Source organism: Capra hircus, chromosome 2 (genome assembly GCF_001704415.2).
Source record: "Capra hircus breed San Clemente chromosome 2, ASM170441v1, whole genome shotgun sequence".
NCBI lineage: Eukaryota > Metazoa > Chordata > Mammalia > Artiodactyla > Bovidae > Capra > Capra hircus.
The window spans coordinates 14,254,160-14,274,237 of record NC_030809.1 but is presented as its reverse complement, the minus strand read 5'-3'; the positions used below and the strand labels follow the sequence as shown (position 1 = coordinate 14,274,237).

The window sequence follows — 20,078 nt, the reverse complement described above, 5'->3', positions numbered from 1 at the left end:
AGTTCAGCCAAATGAGATGCAATCCTAGGACCTTTGCCACAACTACTGGGAAATAAAATTTCCCCCTCTGTGGGATGGCTAAGGAAATATATAAACTTGAAGTTCTTGGTGGTTATCTTGCCACCTTTCAGGGAGAACTTAGCTGACAATGAAAGAAACACAGAAAAGTTAGTCAGGAGTCATTTTCTTAGCAGTATCATTTGATCCAGGTATATCTGTTCTTTGTGGACTTTTCTGTTACAAAAAGCCAGTTTGGTGTCTGACAATTGCTACTGAAAGAATCTAGAACAATATATACTTCCATCTCAGCATCTACTAGAAACATCTAGGGCCTTAATCCTTTTACATCTGCCTCCTACAGCCTCTGTGGAGAAAATAACCGTACGATGGCAGGATGTTCATTAGGTTTTTGTCCTCTAGATCTGTGCCCACACATCTCAGCTGTTTTGTGACCCTGAGGCCCTCACTTCCCTCCTGTATGTCTTCATTTCCTGATTAACTTGATCTCTATTGGCTCTCCCAGGAGTCTTTAATTTTTGAGGAAATGTCACTGGCTCTGCGCCAGCCATGTGTCATTGGACGTCAGGAGTTTGGATCTCTTCCTTGGTTCTGTTATTCCGGGACCAAGGTTGGCATGTCTGTCCTCAAGATCCGTAGTTTTCGGCCTAGATTATGCAGACCTCTAGGGGTCCTGAAACCACAGCATAAAATACAATACTGCTTCCTGGAGTGTTTTCTTCATACCAATGTAAGGCAGTATTTTCAATATTATAGTTACCCAGAGCACCTTCTCTGAGCCAGACTTACATGGAATCAAATCCTGGCTCTACCACTTAGGAGCTGCGTGACCCTAAGAAATTACTTAACCTCTCTGTGCCTCAGTTTCCTCAGTATAAAGTGAGGATAGTATAACTCACAGATGTAGAGAACAAACTAGTGGTTACCAGTGGGGAGAGGGAAGAGGGAGGGGCAAGATAAGGCAGAGGATGAAGAGGTACAAACTGCTATGTATAAAATAAATAAGCTACAAGGATGTACTGTATAGAACAGAGAATATAGCCAGTATTTATAACTTTTGGGGCACGCTGGGTCTTGGTTGCAGCGTATGGGTTTCTCTTGTGGAGCATGAGCTCTGGAGCGTGTGGGCTCAGCAGTTGCAGCACAGGCTCAATGGGATCTTAGTTCCCTGACCAGGGATAGAATCCACACCCCTTGCTTTGGAAGGCGGATTCTCAACCACTGGACCACCAGGGAAGTCTCTGCTTATAATAACTTTAAGTGGAGTATAACAAAAAAATTTGGAATCACTATGCTGTACACTTGAAATGAATATACTATCATAAAGCAACTACATTTCAATTGAAAACATATTAGTACCTATTTTAGGAGATTATGGTGAAGATCAAGTTAGACAGTGTAAAGTACTTAAAACATACCTGGTGTATAGTAAATGCTATTTAAGTATTACCTATTATTAACACATGGATATATTATGAAGTAACAAGAAAACTAACGTGAATTTAAGATTGATGACTTTTTAAGAAATGTCACCTAAATTTCTGCCTGTTTCCCAGATTTGTCCTTTTTGACAGCAAGAATACTTACACCTAATTTTTTTTTTTTTACTACAAGAGAATCCAGATGTCTTCGTGTTCTTTTAATTTCCTGGGTTATTCTGACTTCCACATGTATGTTAATCTCCCCATCCAACCCTCCACATCTCAGAGACACTTACCCACTTATTCTCAGACATTTGTTCTCATCCATGGCTTATCTTATTAGAGACATAGTATGTGTGAGCTTGAGAAAATGTTGTATTTTGTTAGTTTCCCCAATACAGATGGATTTGGTATGTAACATACTGGAAGAATGGGGGAATGGCAACAGAGAAAACAGCATGAGCAAAGGTCCAGAGGTAAGCTATAGGTTAAGTTCATATCACTTGAGGGTCTTGAATGCCACATGCTACATACAGTGGTGTTTAGATTTGGTTTCACCTGTCTGTTTCATCTGTAAAATTAGAGTAATCCCCACGTCATTGTGAGGATTAATGACAGAGAACTAGGACAACCTACCTAGGAAATGGAATGGCTGTCACTAGGAGCTAGGGTCAAGAAGGAGAAATTTAGGTAGGAGCAAACCATCCCACCTTTCAGGGTGGCCTGCGATTTAGTCTGAGATCTTATTTTCACGCAATGCACATCTCAATCACCAGAGGGAGCTCGATACAAAGGAATCAGAGCTTCCAACTCCACACAAAAACTGGTGGGCAGGGCTGGGCAGGGGATGTGGAATTCTGGACCCAATCCAGAGCTTCTCTATGGTAGGGATAGGGCATGGAGCCAGGCACCCCTCTCTCTGGCTCTTTTGTTTCTTAGAGCCATCCCAAAGGGGATGGGGCATGCTGCTGAGAGCTACAGCTTTGCAACTCTTCTGATTTAGATCTCTAGGATGGGGTGCGAGGTGGGGCGGGCGGGCATTAGGAGAGTGAGGGCCAGATCCAGTTTCTGTATTTCAATCAAAACAGGCTTTCTTTCATTAACTCTGTTCATAAGGACCGAATTCCTTAGAATCCCTCGTGCCAGTCCAGGTTGTCTAGCTAGGCCTGGGCACCTTAGAAAAGGAGCTGGGGGTAAAGCATGAGGAACAGGGGGCACGGGGGAGAGTGGGAGGCTGTGCCGTGTCTGACACTCAGCCTTTAGAGTGGCATCCTCATTGCCCTGGGACCCCAGCTTGTAGGTCTATCGGATAGGGCTGTGGGCCCTAGGCTTCTCCAATCGCAACTTACTAACCAAACGTGTTTGTAGGATTTTTACAAAACCTATCTTCTCCACTTACTGGTGAAATGGACTTTTCTGTTACAGTTGTTGAAACGAAGGCCGAGAGATATATAGTGATCCACCCAAGATCAAGCAGCGTTCAAGGGCAGAACTGGGCCTGGAAAACAGCAGGAGCCGCTCTCAGGGGCCTGGGAGAGGGAAGGCAGGCAGAGTAACAGCCTTCAGAACTACTGCAGCGAGCGCTGGCTCTTGGCCAGGCCTGTACCCGGCCCTCCAAGGCCCGCTCTCCAGCTAGGCCAGGCTGTGGAGCCCCGCCTCCACACTCCCACCCCAGTCCCCTGAGAGTCCATCACCCTGGCAACAGCCAGAGAAAGGCCCAGCTAAAATATTTATGGCTCAAAACAGTCCAGAGGCTTCAATGGGGAGAGAGGGGGAAAAGCTGATGTCATTCCTTCTCTGCTCAAAGGGGAGGTGACTGACATGCAAGGCAGCTGGGTGGGTGGGCCAAGCCCACTAGGTCAGGGCTCCCTGAGGAAAATCCCTAGGGCTGCAAGTGGTAATGGGAAAAGGGAGTATGTGACAGACATGACAGGTGACAGGAATGGGTGAGAAACACGAGCCAGCAAAGAGGCAGGAAGGACACTTGAGTGTGGAACAGTATTATGCATAGACCCTGTGGGATGTATTTCACACACATTTCAGTTGCTTTTCAGGTCCCATCCAATGGATTGGATTATCATCCTACTTTTATGGAGCGAACAGACCCAGAAAAAGAGAGTTAAGTGAGGAGCTAGGGTTTGAATCTAGATCTGTCTGGTTTTGGCCCTGTAAATCCATGGTTTCTAACTACATATCCTGTATCTGGGGATGGAAGGTAGGCAGGACCGCCTAGAATCTAGCACTGGCTTCTCAAGTAGTGACCCAGGCTCTGCACCTCCATTTTCCATGATGAAGATACCATCTGATTCCTGAACCCTTCCACCCCAAATTCCTCCTCTGCCTGCTGGACTGAAGCAGGTCCTCAAATGCTAGACGAAGAAACTGGCCACCGATGAGGCCTAGGAGACCAGGAAATCAGGGAAAAGGAAGCCTGAGCAGCCAACCCTGGATTGAAGGTCTTGGTGCAAACATAGACTGACAAACTCATCTCAGTTTGCCTGGGACTTTCCTGGTTTTAGGACTGAAAGTTCAACATCCCAGGAATCTTCTCTTGGGTAAACAAGGATGGTTTGTCACCCTAAATAAACCTCTCAAACACAATGTTTTACTGTTTCAAAGCTCTAAGAGTTACAAAAGGTCAAAAGCAGGGACTGATAGCATGTTTTCTTTTTAACCTTAGGCAAGTTATTTATCCTCTTTGAGCCTCTTTCCTCATGAGTATAGTGGATTGGAGGATTAAGTGAAATAGTATTGTTTAAATGGGGTTCCCAGGAGGCACTAGTGGTAAAGAATCCACCCGTCAATGCAGAAGTCAAGAGACGGGGGTTTGATCCCTGGGTTGGGAAGATACCCTGGAGTAGGAAATGGCAACCCACTCGAGTATTCTTGCCTGGAGAATCCCATGGACAGAGGAGCCTGGTGGGCCACAGTCCATAGGGGTGCAAAGAGTCAGACACGATTGAGCACCACCACCTTCTTCTGCTGGTGGACCGTGGGATGTTTCCACTTTAACCTCTCAAGATGCCCTCTGTAAAATCAGTCTATGGGCCTATGGCACTGGCACAGGAAACCAGAAGTGTAGCAAAGGCTGACTTTCCCATCCTTTGAGATAAAACATTAAGATAAATAGCTGGCCCAATATAGCTGGAAGGAGAGTGGGAGTTAAGACAGGACACCTCCTTTGGCTCTCTCTCAAAGCTGATGAAAGCTACCAGAGTGGGATTCATCATCACTTGACTGAACCTTTATTGAACTCCTCAGTGCCAAGTGTTTGCTGGGGAAGGGATATAGTCCAGATGTTAAGTGGGAAAAGCCCTACCCTATCCTTCAAGAGATTTTTGGACTTAACTAACCAACAAAAACAACAGGCTCTGAGGCTAAAGAACCTGCCTTTTAAAGTACATGAACCTTCTTACATGGCTTTTCTCAGCCTGTTACAGAGGCGGTGACCAGCTACTCTCTGGGAGACCTCTGCAAGTGTCCAAGGCTGGCACCCACAAAACACATGTGGCAGGATGGGAAACAGGAGGCGGTGGTAGCGGGCTCCAGCCAGTTCTGCTGGAGACTAAAGGGAAGCAGGCAAACTGGGAATGACACAATTGGAGTTGGCAGTTTATTCACATCTAGGAGGCCATGTTGAGGATACTGTCAGTCCCCTTCAATCTTTCAGGTCCTGAGCAGGTTTAATTGTTAGCATCACAATCCCCTGTTGCCCTAAGGACTCCATTCTGGGCCTAGAGACTCTTAGAGGACTCTAGCTGACTTTCTGTGGGTAAATCAGACAGATCAAGAGGTAGGTGGGAAAAGACTGTTGATCTCCTCTCCTGGGTTTCTCTGTGCTCAGCAAATGCCCTCAGGCCAGCCTTGACACAGTAGACAGCTCTCCTGGTTTCCGGAGTCCTTTGATTGCTGCAAAGACACAGGCAAAAAAATTATGAAGCGTGAAGCTGCCATAATGGGGGGATTCCCAGGCTCCCATTTGACCACTCTGCCTCCCTTTCAATCTCACCCTACAGCACAACCCCAGTTCACTGCATCCTAGACAAGGTTTTAGGTACACAGATAGGTAGAAAAAGAAGTCCATAGTCTACGAGCTCTCTTTTTGCTGTCAGTCAGGCAATGAAAATGGAGCCTCACACTTCCCATCCTTGGCCATGCCTGAGCTGAGTGATCTGGGACAGACGCAACTAGACCTTCGGGGCCATTAACTACACAAGCATTGGAACCTCTAGCCATATAAAGAAGAAAATAATTTCTACTCTCTCAGAGATGTGAAAAAGATAAAGATTAACAAAAAGTTTTAAATCCTTTGGAAGCAAACAGGCATCTTCTCATAGCTATTATTGGTATCCCAATTCTAGGCTTAAAGGTCCACTTTTTCTGGTTCTTCCCAGCCCCCGATTCTCAGCATTATCCACTGAGAATTGGATAGGAGAGACATCCTAAGCCTGGGGCACAGGCCAGGGCCCTAATCTCATGCCAAAGAATATAACTGTGCTCATCTTAAAAAAAAGAAACGGCACTACCATCCCCCAGTTGTTCAAGCCAGTAACTTGGGGCCCTCTTCTCCCACACCTAATCAATCATCAAATTATGTTCATTCTCTCTCTTAAAAGTTCCTGAATCCATTCATTTTTTGACACTTTTGCTGATGTCACCCTAGTGTAGGTCTTCCTCAGTGCTTTCCTTGTAGATCTCCATAACCCATTCTCCACTCAGGAGCAAATGAAGTTTAAAAAGTAGAAATCTAACTGTGCCACTTCTTACCTCTGACTACTGAATTCAACAGTTTCCAGTGATGAGCACAGCATAAGGCCCAGATTCCTACCTCACCTTGAAGCTGCCTTAGCCCTACTCTCTGCCTAGAACGTGTTTCATGTCCTTTCCCTAGACCATCTCCCAAACTCTCTGTCTAGTTAACTCTGACTCTAGATGTCAGCTTAAACATTTCCTCAAGGAAACTCTAAGAGCTAGGTTAGCCCCCGTTTATGTCCTCACAGTACCCATTCTTTTCTTTCATAGCACTTATCACAATGTAGGTGATTTATGCTATTTAAGAGATTAATACGTTTAGTGTCTGTGTCCCCACATATACTATAAGCTTCATGAGGTCAGGGACTAGTTTTATGTTACTTACCATTGACTCTCCAGTGTCTAGCACATAGTAGCTGTCCCAGTTTATAATAGTGAATGTATTAAAAAAATAAAAGAATGAGAGGAGTCATTTATACTGATCTCTGAGAGAAGCTTATGAAGAATCATTATCAGAACACCAGGTATTTCTCTTTTTCAAAGGCAGATGCAGAGTTTGCTTCCTACATTCCAACCCCAGAGACCCTGAGAGATTGGGAGCATTCATTTTGTACCTAAAGCGAGGCCGTAAGTAGGAAGCATGAAGGCTGATGGAGTCCAAAGAGAGCAGAGAAGAATTAGCTCTGTATCTCCATCTTCTGGCTCAAATGCTTTACGTACCTGCTGAGGAGACTTGCTACCCTGCGGTGGTCTAATGCAGGCCCCAGAGCTAATTCAGGCATCTTAATGCAGTATTAGGAGCATGAACAGTACCCAAATTTCCAGCAATGTATTCTACTTTGGTGATTAATCTGGGCTGAGAGCCTAGCTGGACTCTGCCTGGAAACACCTCAAATGGGCTGTCTTTCTTCAGGAGTCCACACAACCTCTCCCAATTTGACTGGGAAATGAGAAAGCCTCTTTGAAGCAAAAAGCTCCCCTGGTCTAGGTGAGGAAAAAGCACTGTGATAGCTTGTGTGTCTGTATAAAAATTCCAACCTGCTCATTCCTTCCTGAGATACAGCCAAAGACAACCAGCACAGCTTAGGCTGGGGGTGAGAAGTAGACTCATTGCTGAGAAGCTGCTGGATTTGTAGTCAAGGAATGTCAAGGACCTAACCTCCAGCAGCATGGTCATGAAATTCAAATCCCTTCCAGATACAAAGTTCTTTCCTTTTAAAAAGAGAGCTACAGTTGGCAGAACACTGGAAAAGAACACATGCTCAGCCCCAGACCCATAGCAGGCTACTGAGTAGAAGACATACAGCCGGAGGGGTAGAAAATTGATTTTAGAGGTCAGTGAATATATCTGCTCCTCATTACCAAACAAATGGGTTTGGTCTACTGCTTGAATGCAGCCTCACTGGGAGCCATCAGGCCACAACAGGACTAGGGTGCAGTGCCCACCACAGGTCTTTGCTCCCAAGGGGCCTACAAGGGTAAAGATAGGGAACAAAAGAATGCTACTCAGGCAGTGCACTGTGCTTCCTTCCAACAGCGGTAGCCTCACACAGCTCTATGCAGCCTGTCTGCTCAAGGCTATTAAATATTCATCAGACGCCTGCTAGCTTTAAACATGCAATAACAATTCAAAGAGCAAGAGGTACATGAGGGTCCAGAGAGAAAAAGGGAGGGCAAAGAAGGATCTTAAATTTTAACTTTAGGAATCTGGAAATCAAGCTAGGGGTACCACCCAACCCATGTATCAAAGCTGGGAACCACTTCCAGTGTAAGCGAATCTTTTGGTGGCCACTGCAGATGCAGAGGAAAGACCAGGAGCAGAGAGACTTGGGTCTGGACTCTAGCTCATGGACCCCGTGGTCACCCTAACAAGTGCATGTCAGTTTCCCAGGATAACTCTCACTTCACAAGGTTGTAAGAATTGCCCTAGATGCTGCAATATGATACTCCCTGGACAGTTAGCTCAGAAATGGTGGCAGAGACTTCATTCATTCAAGACTTGAAAGTGGTTAAGCAAAGCTTTGCTTAGTAATTCCTTAAGAGTGTGGTTTTCATCAGTGAAGACTCAGAGAGTTTTGGTCTCTAATTCACAGGGTGGGTGAAAATGACAGTATATAGCATGATGCCCTCAACGTATGGTGAAGGCCTAACATCCCTCCCTCAAATAGCCCAAACATCTGAGAGGAGAGATGGCTATTCTTTCTGAAAAAGGCTTTTAGGTAAGAGGGAGCAGAAGACAGGCATGAGGAGGGGAGAATACCTCCTTTGCTCTCCCACAAAGGAGTGATGCATATATGGAAAGTATTTACCATCTGCTTCCTTTTCTTCCCCAGCTCACCAGCGCAAGGGCAAACACAAGTGTGCTCAAGTCACTTTCCTGGTTAAGGCCTTAAAATACCTCCTTAAACTTTAGGAGAATGTCCAAATTCCTTGACTAAAATTTAGCTTTTCAAAATCAGCACTAACCTACTCTCCCAGCCTGTTTATATAGGTGCTTAGCACATGTCCTGTTGAGTGTTTTATACAGTAACTCACCCAACCTTCACAACAATGTAAAGTAAGTATTAAATTTTAAATATATAACTGTAAAATAAATATTATCTTCCCATTTTACAGATGATGAACCCGAGACTTGGGACGTCCCTGGTGGTCCAGTGACTGTCTCTGTGCTCCCAATGCAGACAGCCTGGGTTCGATCCCTAGTCAGGGAACTAGATCTTGCATGCTGCCAACTAAAGATCTGTATACGGCAACACAGATCGAAGATCCCACATGCTGCAACTAAGACCCAGCACAGCCAAATAAATAAATAATAAAAATTAAACAAAAACTGAGCCTGGGAGAGGATAACCCACCCAGAGGTTCCAAAGCTAGTTGCCATTATGGAAAAATGTGTGTTAAACTGTGTAAAAATGGGATAAAATAGCTACTTCAGGTGGAGAAGATAGTGAATGGCATACAGTAAAGAATGTTAGAATTGACAAAAATGCAATAATGACCTTTTTTCTCTGATTTTATCATTTCTGAAATCAGGACTTATTTTAACACTCATGAAAACAAACCACTTTGTCAGGTTAACTGACAGTATTTTTTCTTTCTGTGCACTATTTCATGATGCATCTCATAACACATGCCCTCAGTGTCAATGAAATATGGTGTTTATCTTAAAGCAGCAGCATGCTTTTGGCATAGAGAATGGGTTTTGGTGTACAAAATGCTAATGGGTACCTCCTCCATGACTTGTTACGCAACTACGGTAAATTACTTTACCTCCCCTAGTAACAGCTGCCTCATTTATAAAAACAGACATACAGTAGATAGTCAAATTAACTTTTTCTGTCTCTTAGCTTGGCAAAGCTGCCTATTTTCTCTATGTCACTTTCTCTAAAAAAAAAAAAGGGGGGGTGGTCAATGGGGCTATCTGTGGTGATGCAGCGGATAAGAATCCGCCTGCCAATGCAGGGGACATGGGCTCAATCCCTGGTCAGGGAAGATCCCACATGCCACAGGGCAACTAAGCCTGTACGCCACAACTATTGAGCCTGTGCTCCAGAGCCCGTGAGCTACAACTACTGAGCCCACACACAACCACTAAAGCCTGTGTGCCTAAAGCCTGTGCTCCACAACGAGAGAAGTCACTGCAAGGAGAAGCCCATGCATTGCAACTAGAGAGCAGCCCCCGTTTGCTGCAACTAGAGAAAGCCCATGTGTAGCAACAAAAGACCCAGCTTAGCCATAAATAAAATAGTGATTTTTAAAAATGGGGTCAAGATCAATAATGGAAATAAACAAGTAATAAAATGAGATAAAGTTAAAATGTATATTAAAGTTAATAGTAACTCTGCTGGCAAACAGTAGCCTGTACAGATTTATGCAAAGCACGACAACATATCAAGAGGGAGTCCGTGTGCTGCTTGATCTTTGGGTGACATACAGCTTCAGGGTTTGCGATCAGGAGGGATTACTTAAGGTTCAAACAAATGAGCAAAATACCCACCAGCACCACCCTTATCCTCCTAGTTCAATTGGTTCAGGAGCATTCTGCACATGCAGGCAAGAAGCCTTACAGGCCCTAACTCTCAGGTTGCTGTTCCTGAAATAAAACACGGTCTGAGTCTGTTTCACTCTTGGTGGCCAGAAAGCCCTAGTGGCTGCTAACCCATCTCCACCTACATTTTTAGTCTGAGACAGGAGGTGGCAAGTGGTGGGAGAGAGAGTAAGAGTGGACAAACCCTAAGGCTATTTGAATGCTGCCATATCCCTAGATAAGGAAGGGTGAGAGAGTTTCTTTAGCAGCAGTGTCACTGATGAGTACCCTGGAAGGAGATGGGGAGAGAAGCAAAGGAGGCTGATGGTGGGGGAAGGGCATGTACGGGCTCAGCCTCTGAGCCTCTGGAGAAGTACATACAGCCAGGCATGGTAGCTAGAACAGCCTCGTTTCCACGTTAGCAGCCTGCAGTGTTACAGGCATGACTTGGAGTCATCCATACCTGGGATCAAATGCCAGACCCACCAGTGATGAGCTCTTAATGATGCCAAAATAGTCTAATCAGCTATTGAGTAGCTGCTGTATGCCTCAAATTTTATTAATCAGTTTAAGTAATACCAACTTCAAAGGGGATAGATTTATACCTCTATGGTCAACTAATTTTCAGTAAGAATGCCACGGTCTTTAAAGGGGAAAGAAAAGTCTTTTCAATAAATGGTGCTGAGACAACTGGATATCCACATGCAAAAGAATGTGAAATTCCCCCTCATATACAAAAATTAAAGCAAAATAGATCAAAGATCTAAATGTCAGAATTAAAACTATAACACTCTTGGAAGGAAAAAGATATAAATCTTTAGGTCTTTCAAAGAGACAAGGGCTTCTTACCTATGACACCAAAAAGCATAAGCAGCAAAAGAAAACAACAGACAAACTGAACTTCATCAAATGAAAAACTGCTTCATGTTTCGAAGAAAATAAAAAGACAATTCATAGAATGGGAGAAAATACTTGCAAATCACATATCTGATAAGGGTCCAGCATCAAAATATATGAAGAAATTATAATTCAATAATGAAAAGACAAATAGCCCAATTTAAAAATTGACAAAAGATTTAAATAAACATTCCTCTAAAGACGATAAGACAAATGGTGGATAAGTACATGAAAAGATGCTCAACACTGGTCATTAGAGTAATGCAAATCAAAACCACAATGAGATACCAATTCACATCGTATAGGATAGCTATAATAAACAAAAAGAAAAATAGTAAGTGTTGGTAAGGATGTGAAGAAATTAGAAACCTCATTGCTGGTAGGAATGGTTTAGTTTCTGTGTAAAAAAGTTTGGCAGTTCTTTGAAATTAAACAGAGTTACCACATGACCTAGCGATTCCTCTCCTAAGATATATAACCCCAAAGTTAAAAACATGTCAAAAAACCCCACAAAAAACATATGTCCATACAAACTCTGTACATGAATGTTCATAGCATTATTCATATTGGCTAAAGCAGTAAATAAAACGTAGTACATGCAAATAATAAAACAGTGTTTGACAAAAAAGGGGAAGTATTGACAACATGCTACAACATGGATATGGCTTGAAAACATTCTCAAGTGGAAGAAGCCAGTCATAAAGGATTATATATTGTATAATTCCACTTTATGAAGTGTCTAGAATAAACAAGTTGAGACAGAAAGTAATTAATGGTTGCTTAGACCTAGAAAAGATAAGAGGACTGTGGGAAATGGTTTAATGGACACGGTATTTCTTTTTGAGGTCATAAAGACTTTCTAAAATTGATTGTGGTGATGACCGTACAACTTTGTATATACTGAAAACCACTGAACTGTACACTGAGCAAGTGAATAGTATGGTATATGAATTATATCTCAATAATCCTAACATGTCTTTTAGTTTGTATTAATAGGCGCTAACCGCTGGATCATGGAAAAAGCAAGAGAGTTCCAGAAAAACATCTATTTCTGCTTTATTGACTATGCCAAAATCTTTGACTGTGTGGATCACAATAAACTGTGGAAAATTCTGAGAGAGACGGGAATACCAGACCACCTGACCTGCCTCTTGAGAAATCTGTATGCAGGTCAGGAAGCAACAGTTAGAACTGGACATGGAACAACAGACTGGTTCCAAATAGGAAAAGGAGTACGTCAAGGCTATATATCGTCACCCTGCTTATTTAACTTCTATGCAGAGTACATCATGAGAAATGCTGGACTGGAAGAAACACAAGCTGGAATCAAGATTGCCAGGAGAAATATTAAGAACCTCAGATATGCAGATGACACCACCCTTAAGGCAGAAAGTGAAGAGGAGCTAAAAAGCCTCTTGATGAAAGTGAAAGAGGAGAGCGAAAAAGTTGGCTTAAGGCTCAACATTCAGAAAATGAGGATCATGGCATCCAGTCCCATCACTTCATGGGAAATAGATGGGGAAACAGTGTCAGACTTTATTTTTTGGGCTCCAAAATCACTGCAGATGGTGACTGCAGCCATGAAATTAAAAGACTCTTACTCCTTGGAAGAAAAGTTATGACCAACCTAGATAGCATATTCAAAAGCAGAGACATTACTTTGCTGACTAAGGTCAGTCTAGTCAAGGTTATGGTTTTTCCAGTAGTCATGTATGGATGTGAGAGTTGGACTATGAAGAAGGCTGAGTGCCGAAAAATTGATGCTTTTGAACTGTGGTGTTGGAGAAGACTCTTGAGAGTCCCTTGGACTGCAAGGAGATCCAACCAGTCCATTCTGAAGGAGATCAGCCCTGGGATTTCTTTGGAAGGAATGATGCTAAAGCTGAAACTCCAGTACTTTGGCCACCTCGTGTGAAGAGTTGACTCACTGGAAAAGACTCTGATGCTGGGAGGGACTGGGGGCAGGAGAAGGGGACGACAGAGGATGAGATGGCTGGATGGCATCACTGACTTGATGGACGTGAGTCTGAGTGAACTCCGGGAGTTGGTGACGGACAGGGAGGCCTGGCGTGCTGCGATTCACGGCGTCGCAAGAGTCGGATGCGACTGAGCGACTGAACTGAACTGAACTGAACCTATTTGCAGAAGCTGCAAACTGGCAAGTGATGGGCAGCACTTGGGTGGCACAGATGTTTTACAAGGACTGACACAAATCGAAGCAGGCAGTAAACAACTGGCAGTATATAAAATCCAAATTTCTAGCTTTTCTTGAAAATCAGATCTAGCAGGTCTAACAAGTAACTTTTAAAGCTGGGAAAGAAACATAAATGATCTTCAAATACATGACAGGATATTCCTTCAGTGGTCTAAAGTAGAATCAGTTTAAGTCACTAGAGCAACTCATTCAAAATGAAAGAAAACTTCTAATACATGGAGCTATCTTAAATGAAATAAGTGGCTTTGGGAAGTAATATGTTTCCTATCACTGTATATATATTAAGTACTGAAATATACTATAATATGCATAAACCACCTGGCACAACCATTTTATAGTTAGGATAAAAGTCCAATATCCTTAATAGAAAGCCACCTTAACATACCTGACAAGGGTCTTCACTACCCATTCTATTCCAGGAAATGCCTCAGAACTTTTCAACCACCTGAAAATGGAGAAGTAAGAGATCAGTATTTTGAAGAGGAAGTTTTAAAGACATACAAAATAAAAGATAGAGATCCTGCATGCAGTTTACACATTACAGGAGAGAAACATGCAACTTTAAAGAAATTTTAAGTAACATTTCATTGTGAATATCAATACGGGGACCTAATAGGGGATAATCCTTGTACATTTTAAAATAGCTGAGCAGAAAGCTTTACTTTGGGGAGCAGCAGATCTAAACTACAGTCATTGAAATTTTACAATGTGTCATTTAAGATGTCAGACTTTGTGCCCAGGTTACATTACAGTTCACTTGTGATGGGCAGGATTATTAAGAGTTATGGCTAATTTATGCGGCAGCATATGGTTTTTCTTTTTACAGCTATTTTTATTAAACAAGTTTTGCAAAGTTTTAACATTAAAATTAACAGCTAAAGAATTGTTTATGCAAGTTGCTGTCACAGTTTATGTAAAAGAGAAATATGTGCTATTAAAATCAGACATTTAGGTTACCTTTGGTTTTTTGCGATGCATGTTAGCTTTACACATCCTGATTCTCTTGCGATAATTTTCCTTTAAAAAGGGGGGTATAGAGTGATCTCTTTTCATCAAAACAAGACATAATGCCCTGAAAGCTGACTTCAAACCATGGTTGAAAATTCAGTTATTTACACTTTATCACAATCTACAAATACATTTTTTTTGTTGGTGTGTTTTAAAAAGAAAAAAAAAATGTCCATCATGCACTGCTGCAGGCAGCCTGGCACTTCATACAAGAGGATTTTTCACCCCCGAGCAGTTTAGATTGCTCCCTTAGGGAAGGTATGAGAACCCTAATAATTAATGTAGAGGAGCGGAAACAGGGTCAACCAATTCCATCATTTCCTCTCTTGGTCTCAGAAGGTACAGAGCCAGGCTTCACACCAGATCCTGCCCCAGCCCAGTTCTTTTATTAACAGCATTTCTGGGATTGGAAGGGAAACCCTTAAGGGCACCCAGGGTTTGCTGAATTGTCATCATCTACCGACAAGTGCTATCCCTTTCCAAGCTCACAGAGATGATTTGGTGTCACACTGAGGGCCACCTAGGGGCTCTACAAAAGGTGCAAACTAGAGTGACTGGAACTTTAAATACTGAGGCCTATGTATGGAAACCAATCCAAGTTTTAGCTTAGTTTGATTCTTCTCTCCAGAGATCAGAGCTTGTGATAAGGATTGGATGAAACTTCTTTTAACAACTTCCAGGGGGTGAAAAAGCTTTGGTTATTTTTAAACTAAAACTTAACAACTCATAAACTTTTTTTTTTGGTAAACTTAAAATAAAATCCCCCCCAACCACTTTTAAGAATGTCTCCAACTTTTAACAAGCCCATTAACTTTAGAGTTAATTTAAGTTTATTTGAAAGAGAAAACTATTTTATTGTCCACCCAAAAAAATGACAATTCATCACATTTACTTTGATTAAAAAAGGACTAAACTTTATTGACAAACTGCTGCAGACATTTTGACATAAGTTTAAGCTACCTATTTAGGCAGACTTACACATGTAGCATTTAATCTTCCAAGAACAAAATGGGAGGACGGTACAAATCCAATTAGGACTTTAACTTATGTACAAAGTGGATTTTGATTCCTTTTTCATTCAGCTGCAGTGTCCCTTTTTATATCATGCTAGTGTTGAGACATACTTGACTAACTTCCTTGGGAACAGTTCAATATTGACAACCGTCAACTTAAGGATATCACCAGCTTTTGGCCCCAGTGTCCAAGTGAGTTTTTCATGGAGTGTAGGATCTCAGATGGACAAAATACTGTGTCTTTTGAAATACTGAAATGTTAATTATTAGAACTATTACTGAAAGGTTGTTCATGACTAAAAAGCTCTGCATCAAATTCAGTTCAAGTGGCCAGCCCCTCTCCCCAAATCAACCTCTTTAGAAACTACTTCCCACTAAGTATCTCTCAACACTGTATGTCTGGGGCTAGATTTCAAAACCCACGTAATGAAAAATTCAGTTTTACGAACCTAATTTTGTTTTGTTTTTAAATCAATTAACGTTAAAAATTGCATCAACTATTTAATTCATTAGGATCTTTCATATTAAAATTTAACCTTAAGATTCAACCGCCATGTGTTTTTTTATATAAAGGAAACATTTTTAGAGACATCTGAGCTCACTTTTACATGGTGGCACCTACTGCCGTTAACATTTGTGATTTTAAATCTTAAACAGCCCTGAATTTTGAAATGTAGCCTAGTTTGGGATTCTGCAACTACAACTTTACGGGATGCCTCAAATCAAAACTAAGAGAAAGTTAACAAGCCTTAACTTCAGAACCTTTAAGCAAGCAATGTCACTTTTGAAACTAACAGGTTTGTGTTTTTTTTTTTTTACTCAACTTCTTTTTTATTATAAAAGGTACATTTCTGTTTATATTTAAACAACAAAGAAAAAAGCATCTACACACTTAAAAAATTAATTCGATATTCCTAAATCTATTTTAACTCATTTTAAAATACTACATACAGAAGCCAGAATGCAGAGTTAAGAATGGAGTAAGGTGGGGAGAAGAAGGGGACCACGAAGAAAAACACTTAGACAATTACTTGTCTGTTGTGGGTAAAGCAACAGGAATCCTGGGAGATACAAGAAATCAGTAACAACTTTGCTCATAACTGATATTTTCCCCTCATGTTTGTTTTTAATAACGTCCATATGGGTGCTCTCTGTATGCTCCCTTCACCGGCCTAGCTGGAGGGGCCTTCAGCGACGGCCTGGTCCCATTCCAGTCATCCTGGCCTGTGGGGAAAAGCAAGAACAGTTTATAAACCATGTGCCAATGGCATTTTGGAATGGACAGGTGTAGGTCACCTGGTAAAGATCACCAAACATGTTGCTTTGCTTCCAAAGCCTTGCCACCTCCTCTGTGGTTACTTTTTTACTCTGCTTCGCCCTCCCTCCCAAGCAGCTCAGGCAACTTCCCAGGTATAGGGCAGTTCTGAGTGGATGGCCAGAAGCAAACAGTTCAGAAAGGACTTGCGGTGATGTCCAAGAAAGAAGCTGTCCATAGGCAACATGCATGATCTATATTCAAGCCCCCAAACCTGGATAAACCCAACACCTTGCTTCAGACAGTGAGGAAATCAATCTCACTGGGGCTGCAATGCTCTTTCCTATTTTCAAAGCAGTTCAGGAGAGAGCCTCAAGTAAGGTGACAACTTCTGGAAGTCTTTCAGATTGAAAGCAACAGAGGCAGCTCCCTTTCCATGCAACAGCAAGTCAGATTTGCCTGTGAAGAAGTATCCTCTGGCTCCCTGGGAAGAGCAAGCAAGGGTCACATTTCAAGAACCCTCCACCAGCAGAGCTGGCCCACTGCTCTGGCGGTGGGAAGTACAATCAAATGTGTCAACAGCACTCATTAGGAGAATTCATTATTTCATTTTTGTGCCAATAGTCCAGAGAAGCTAGACAACGTGACTGCTATCCTCAAATGGTTTTCCTCTGTGTCAGGGAAAAGCCTATAGCAAAAACAATCATGTACTTTTAGAGTTGATCTCTCATGAACGGGAGTTGTGTTTATAAGTTTATTCTTTCCGCTCACCCCCAGACTTTACCCAGGCTTGCTATTTCTCTAGGGCTTCCCTGGTGGCTCAGAGGTTAAAGTGTCTGCCCGCAATGTGGGAGACCCGGGTTCGATCCCTGGATTGGGAAGATCCCCTGGAGAAGGAAATGGCAACCCACTCCAGTATTCTTGCCTGGAGAATCCCATGGACGGAGGAGCCTGGTAGGCTACAGTCCACGGGGTGGCAAAAAGTCGGACACGACTGAGCGACTTCACTTGACTTCACTTTGCATTCACAAACATCTGTTTCCATCATTCTAGGTCTAAAACCCCTACATGGATGTAAAGTTGCTATCTAAGCCTGTTTATACCTCTAGTACAACAGACATGTCCATCACTTTCTAAGTGACTTCTTACTGTACCAATAAGGCAGTATATTTTTCTAACTCTGTTTATAAAGGCAGAAATCAGAACAGATTAACCATGGCAGCATCATACCAGGAGCACAAGGAGCAGCCTGCCTGTTGCAATGCAGCCTTTTTTCTAGCAAAACAGAAATGTAATTTAGTCAAACACTTACAGAGGTCCCATTGTACTGCTCACCGATGATGGGAAATACCCTGGGGCAATCATACCACCCTTCTAAACAGTGGCATATGAGCAGAGCAGTGCAGTGTTACAGATGGCAACTGTCCAGGACCATTTAGCTAGAGCTGGTAAAAACTGTTCCCCTGGACAAGCAGCTGACTGGCTGCAAAATACTATGCTGAGGAGGTGAGGAGTCTACCTGTGGGAACCCTAAGAGGCTCTTTCTTCTTTTCAGTTAGGTGTAAGGGAGACTGTCAACTACTATCTTAAGTTGTCAACTGCTGAGTCCCTTGCCAAGGTCTCTGGACTTCCCACAGGTATGCTGGAAACACCTCATATTTAAAAGGCTGCTCTCTCTGCATCTACTGCCACACGGCACTCCCTCTGGGGCCAATTATCACAGGGCCATATCTGGCTCTTGAGGATACCGCTTGAGCAATGTGTTTTCAACCAGGCCTCAGGAAAGGCAGTTTGGTCCTGCTGCCATTCCAGCATCTATAGCTCTCTTGGGATTAAGGACTAAGTTGAGATGTCTCCAAGACAGTCAGGAAGTTGAACCGTCTTGAACCGGCTCCAGTCCCCAGTTTCTAATCTAACAGGCACCCTTCTTGCCCTCAAACTGCTCTTGTCATTGGGTCTCTTTCAGCTAGCATATCCTCTACACTGAGATTCTTTACAATGAGATCCAAAATTGTTTTTAAAAATGAGGTGGGTCAGAGAAGTTGGATATGATTCCATTCTTATTATCCATCAATGTGGCCTAGGTATCTTGCAGCAAAGGCTCAGCAACATAACCCAGGTCTAGCCATCTCCCAGCCTAAAGCAGAAACAAAGTCAGTGTCAGCCAAAAAGCCTGCTGCTCCAACCAGTCAACCTGGACCTTAGCCCTAGTTTAGGACATCTGCTTAGCCATCCAAGAGTACACCTAACTCATTTCAGCAGTCTTTCTTTCTACTACACACCACACGATTTAAATAAGAGCAGGATTTCTAGTGTCACGTCTATCAACATGTTGATCTTTTTGAGGTTTCTCCTTAGGTGTATGACTGCCTGACCCCCAATAATCCCATCACCAGCATTCTCCTGGGCACTTACTTGCACATTTTGTCCCACCACAGAAATAAAGACATACCATATGCTTCATAAGAATCTTGAACCTCCCCATGTCCATAGTCATAATATTCTGAGTCCCTGAAAGCCAAAGACAGAGTATTAGAGCTATACAGCAACCATGTTTCAGTTTTACCTTTCTCCCAAATGCTTCCATATTTTAGTCATTTTACTGAGGGTGCAAAACAAACAAAAGTTCATTCTACCCCCATCTCCAAACGTAAAATATTTCCAAAACATGTACATACTAGATACTCATTTAAAAATTATGACAACTACAGCAAAGAAAAATGAATAGCACATAATTTAAAGTGAAGAAGCTTAACCAAAAAGCTCAGTGTTAACCAGTGTACACACACACACTCACAGGGCTCACTGGAAGAGAATAAGCAAATATGAAAAGAACTGTCTTGTCCCCACTGCCGAATTATGAGAGGCCTTTCCCATCACAATTAAGACACATATATACACATACACAAAAACATGTTTTTTAAAAAAAGAGCAGAAAAAATCTGAGTTAAGTAATGGGAATCTAGTACCCTTTTAAACTTCTATGCAACTTTAATGTAGTTGTGACATTTTAAAATAACTAATCAAAACAATTTTAAGGCATTTTCCCTTTGTTCCCATGTAGTCACAGCTAAGGAATTTTTCATATGCTAATCCCAGATTCAGCATTATAATTTAAGATTCACAGCTTTCCAAATCTGCAGATCCAGGTGTGTGCCTTACAGATGTCACAAGCAGAGGCAACACTCTGCAAAGGTGATCCATCTGCTCCTTAGATTTGTTCTGCCTAAATCTCCCAGTTCTTCCAACTCCCTCTATATCCCAAGGACATGAAACAGCAATTCCACTGCCTGACTCACCCTTGGCTCTGGCTGTAATAGCCTTCATAGCCTTCATAACTCTGTTCTGCGTATGTATCATCATATCCCTACAAACGAAATGAAACAGAAAAAGTCAAAATCACACAACGTAGGTAAGGTAATATGGAGGGCTTATGAATGAACAGAACATGGAATTTCCCTCTAAAGTATTA

General features: G+C 42.3%; 1 protein-coding gene across 2 annotated transcripts in view; it reads right to left on the bottom strand.

The window, feature by feature from the left end:
• KHDRBS1 (KH RNA binding domain containing, signal transduction associated 1) overlaps positions 5,025-20,078 on the bottom strand; it is a 35,674-nt gene continuing 20,620 nt past the window's right edge. The window contains exons 7-11 of one of the 2 annotated variants that reach the window (XR_001919038.1): positions 19,906-19,973; positions 19,059-19,117; positions 16,383-16,575; positions 13,716-13,775; positions 5,025-5,348 (exon numbers count right to left, since the gene is read on the bottom strand). Coding sequence is in view for 1 of the 2 variants with exons in the window: in XM_005676716.3 (XP_005676773.2) it covers positions 16,478-16,575; positions 19,059-19,117; positions 19,906-19,973 (225 nt within the window). In the remaining variant the exon portion in view is untranslated. Of the gene's footprint in view, positions 5,349-13,715; positions 13,776-15,225; positions 16,576-19,058; positions 19,118-19,905; positions 19,974-20,078 lie in introns of those variants that run through there. The other variant, XM_005676716.3, reaches the window with a different exon arrangement.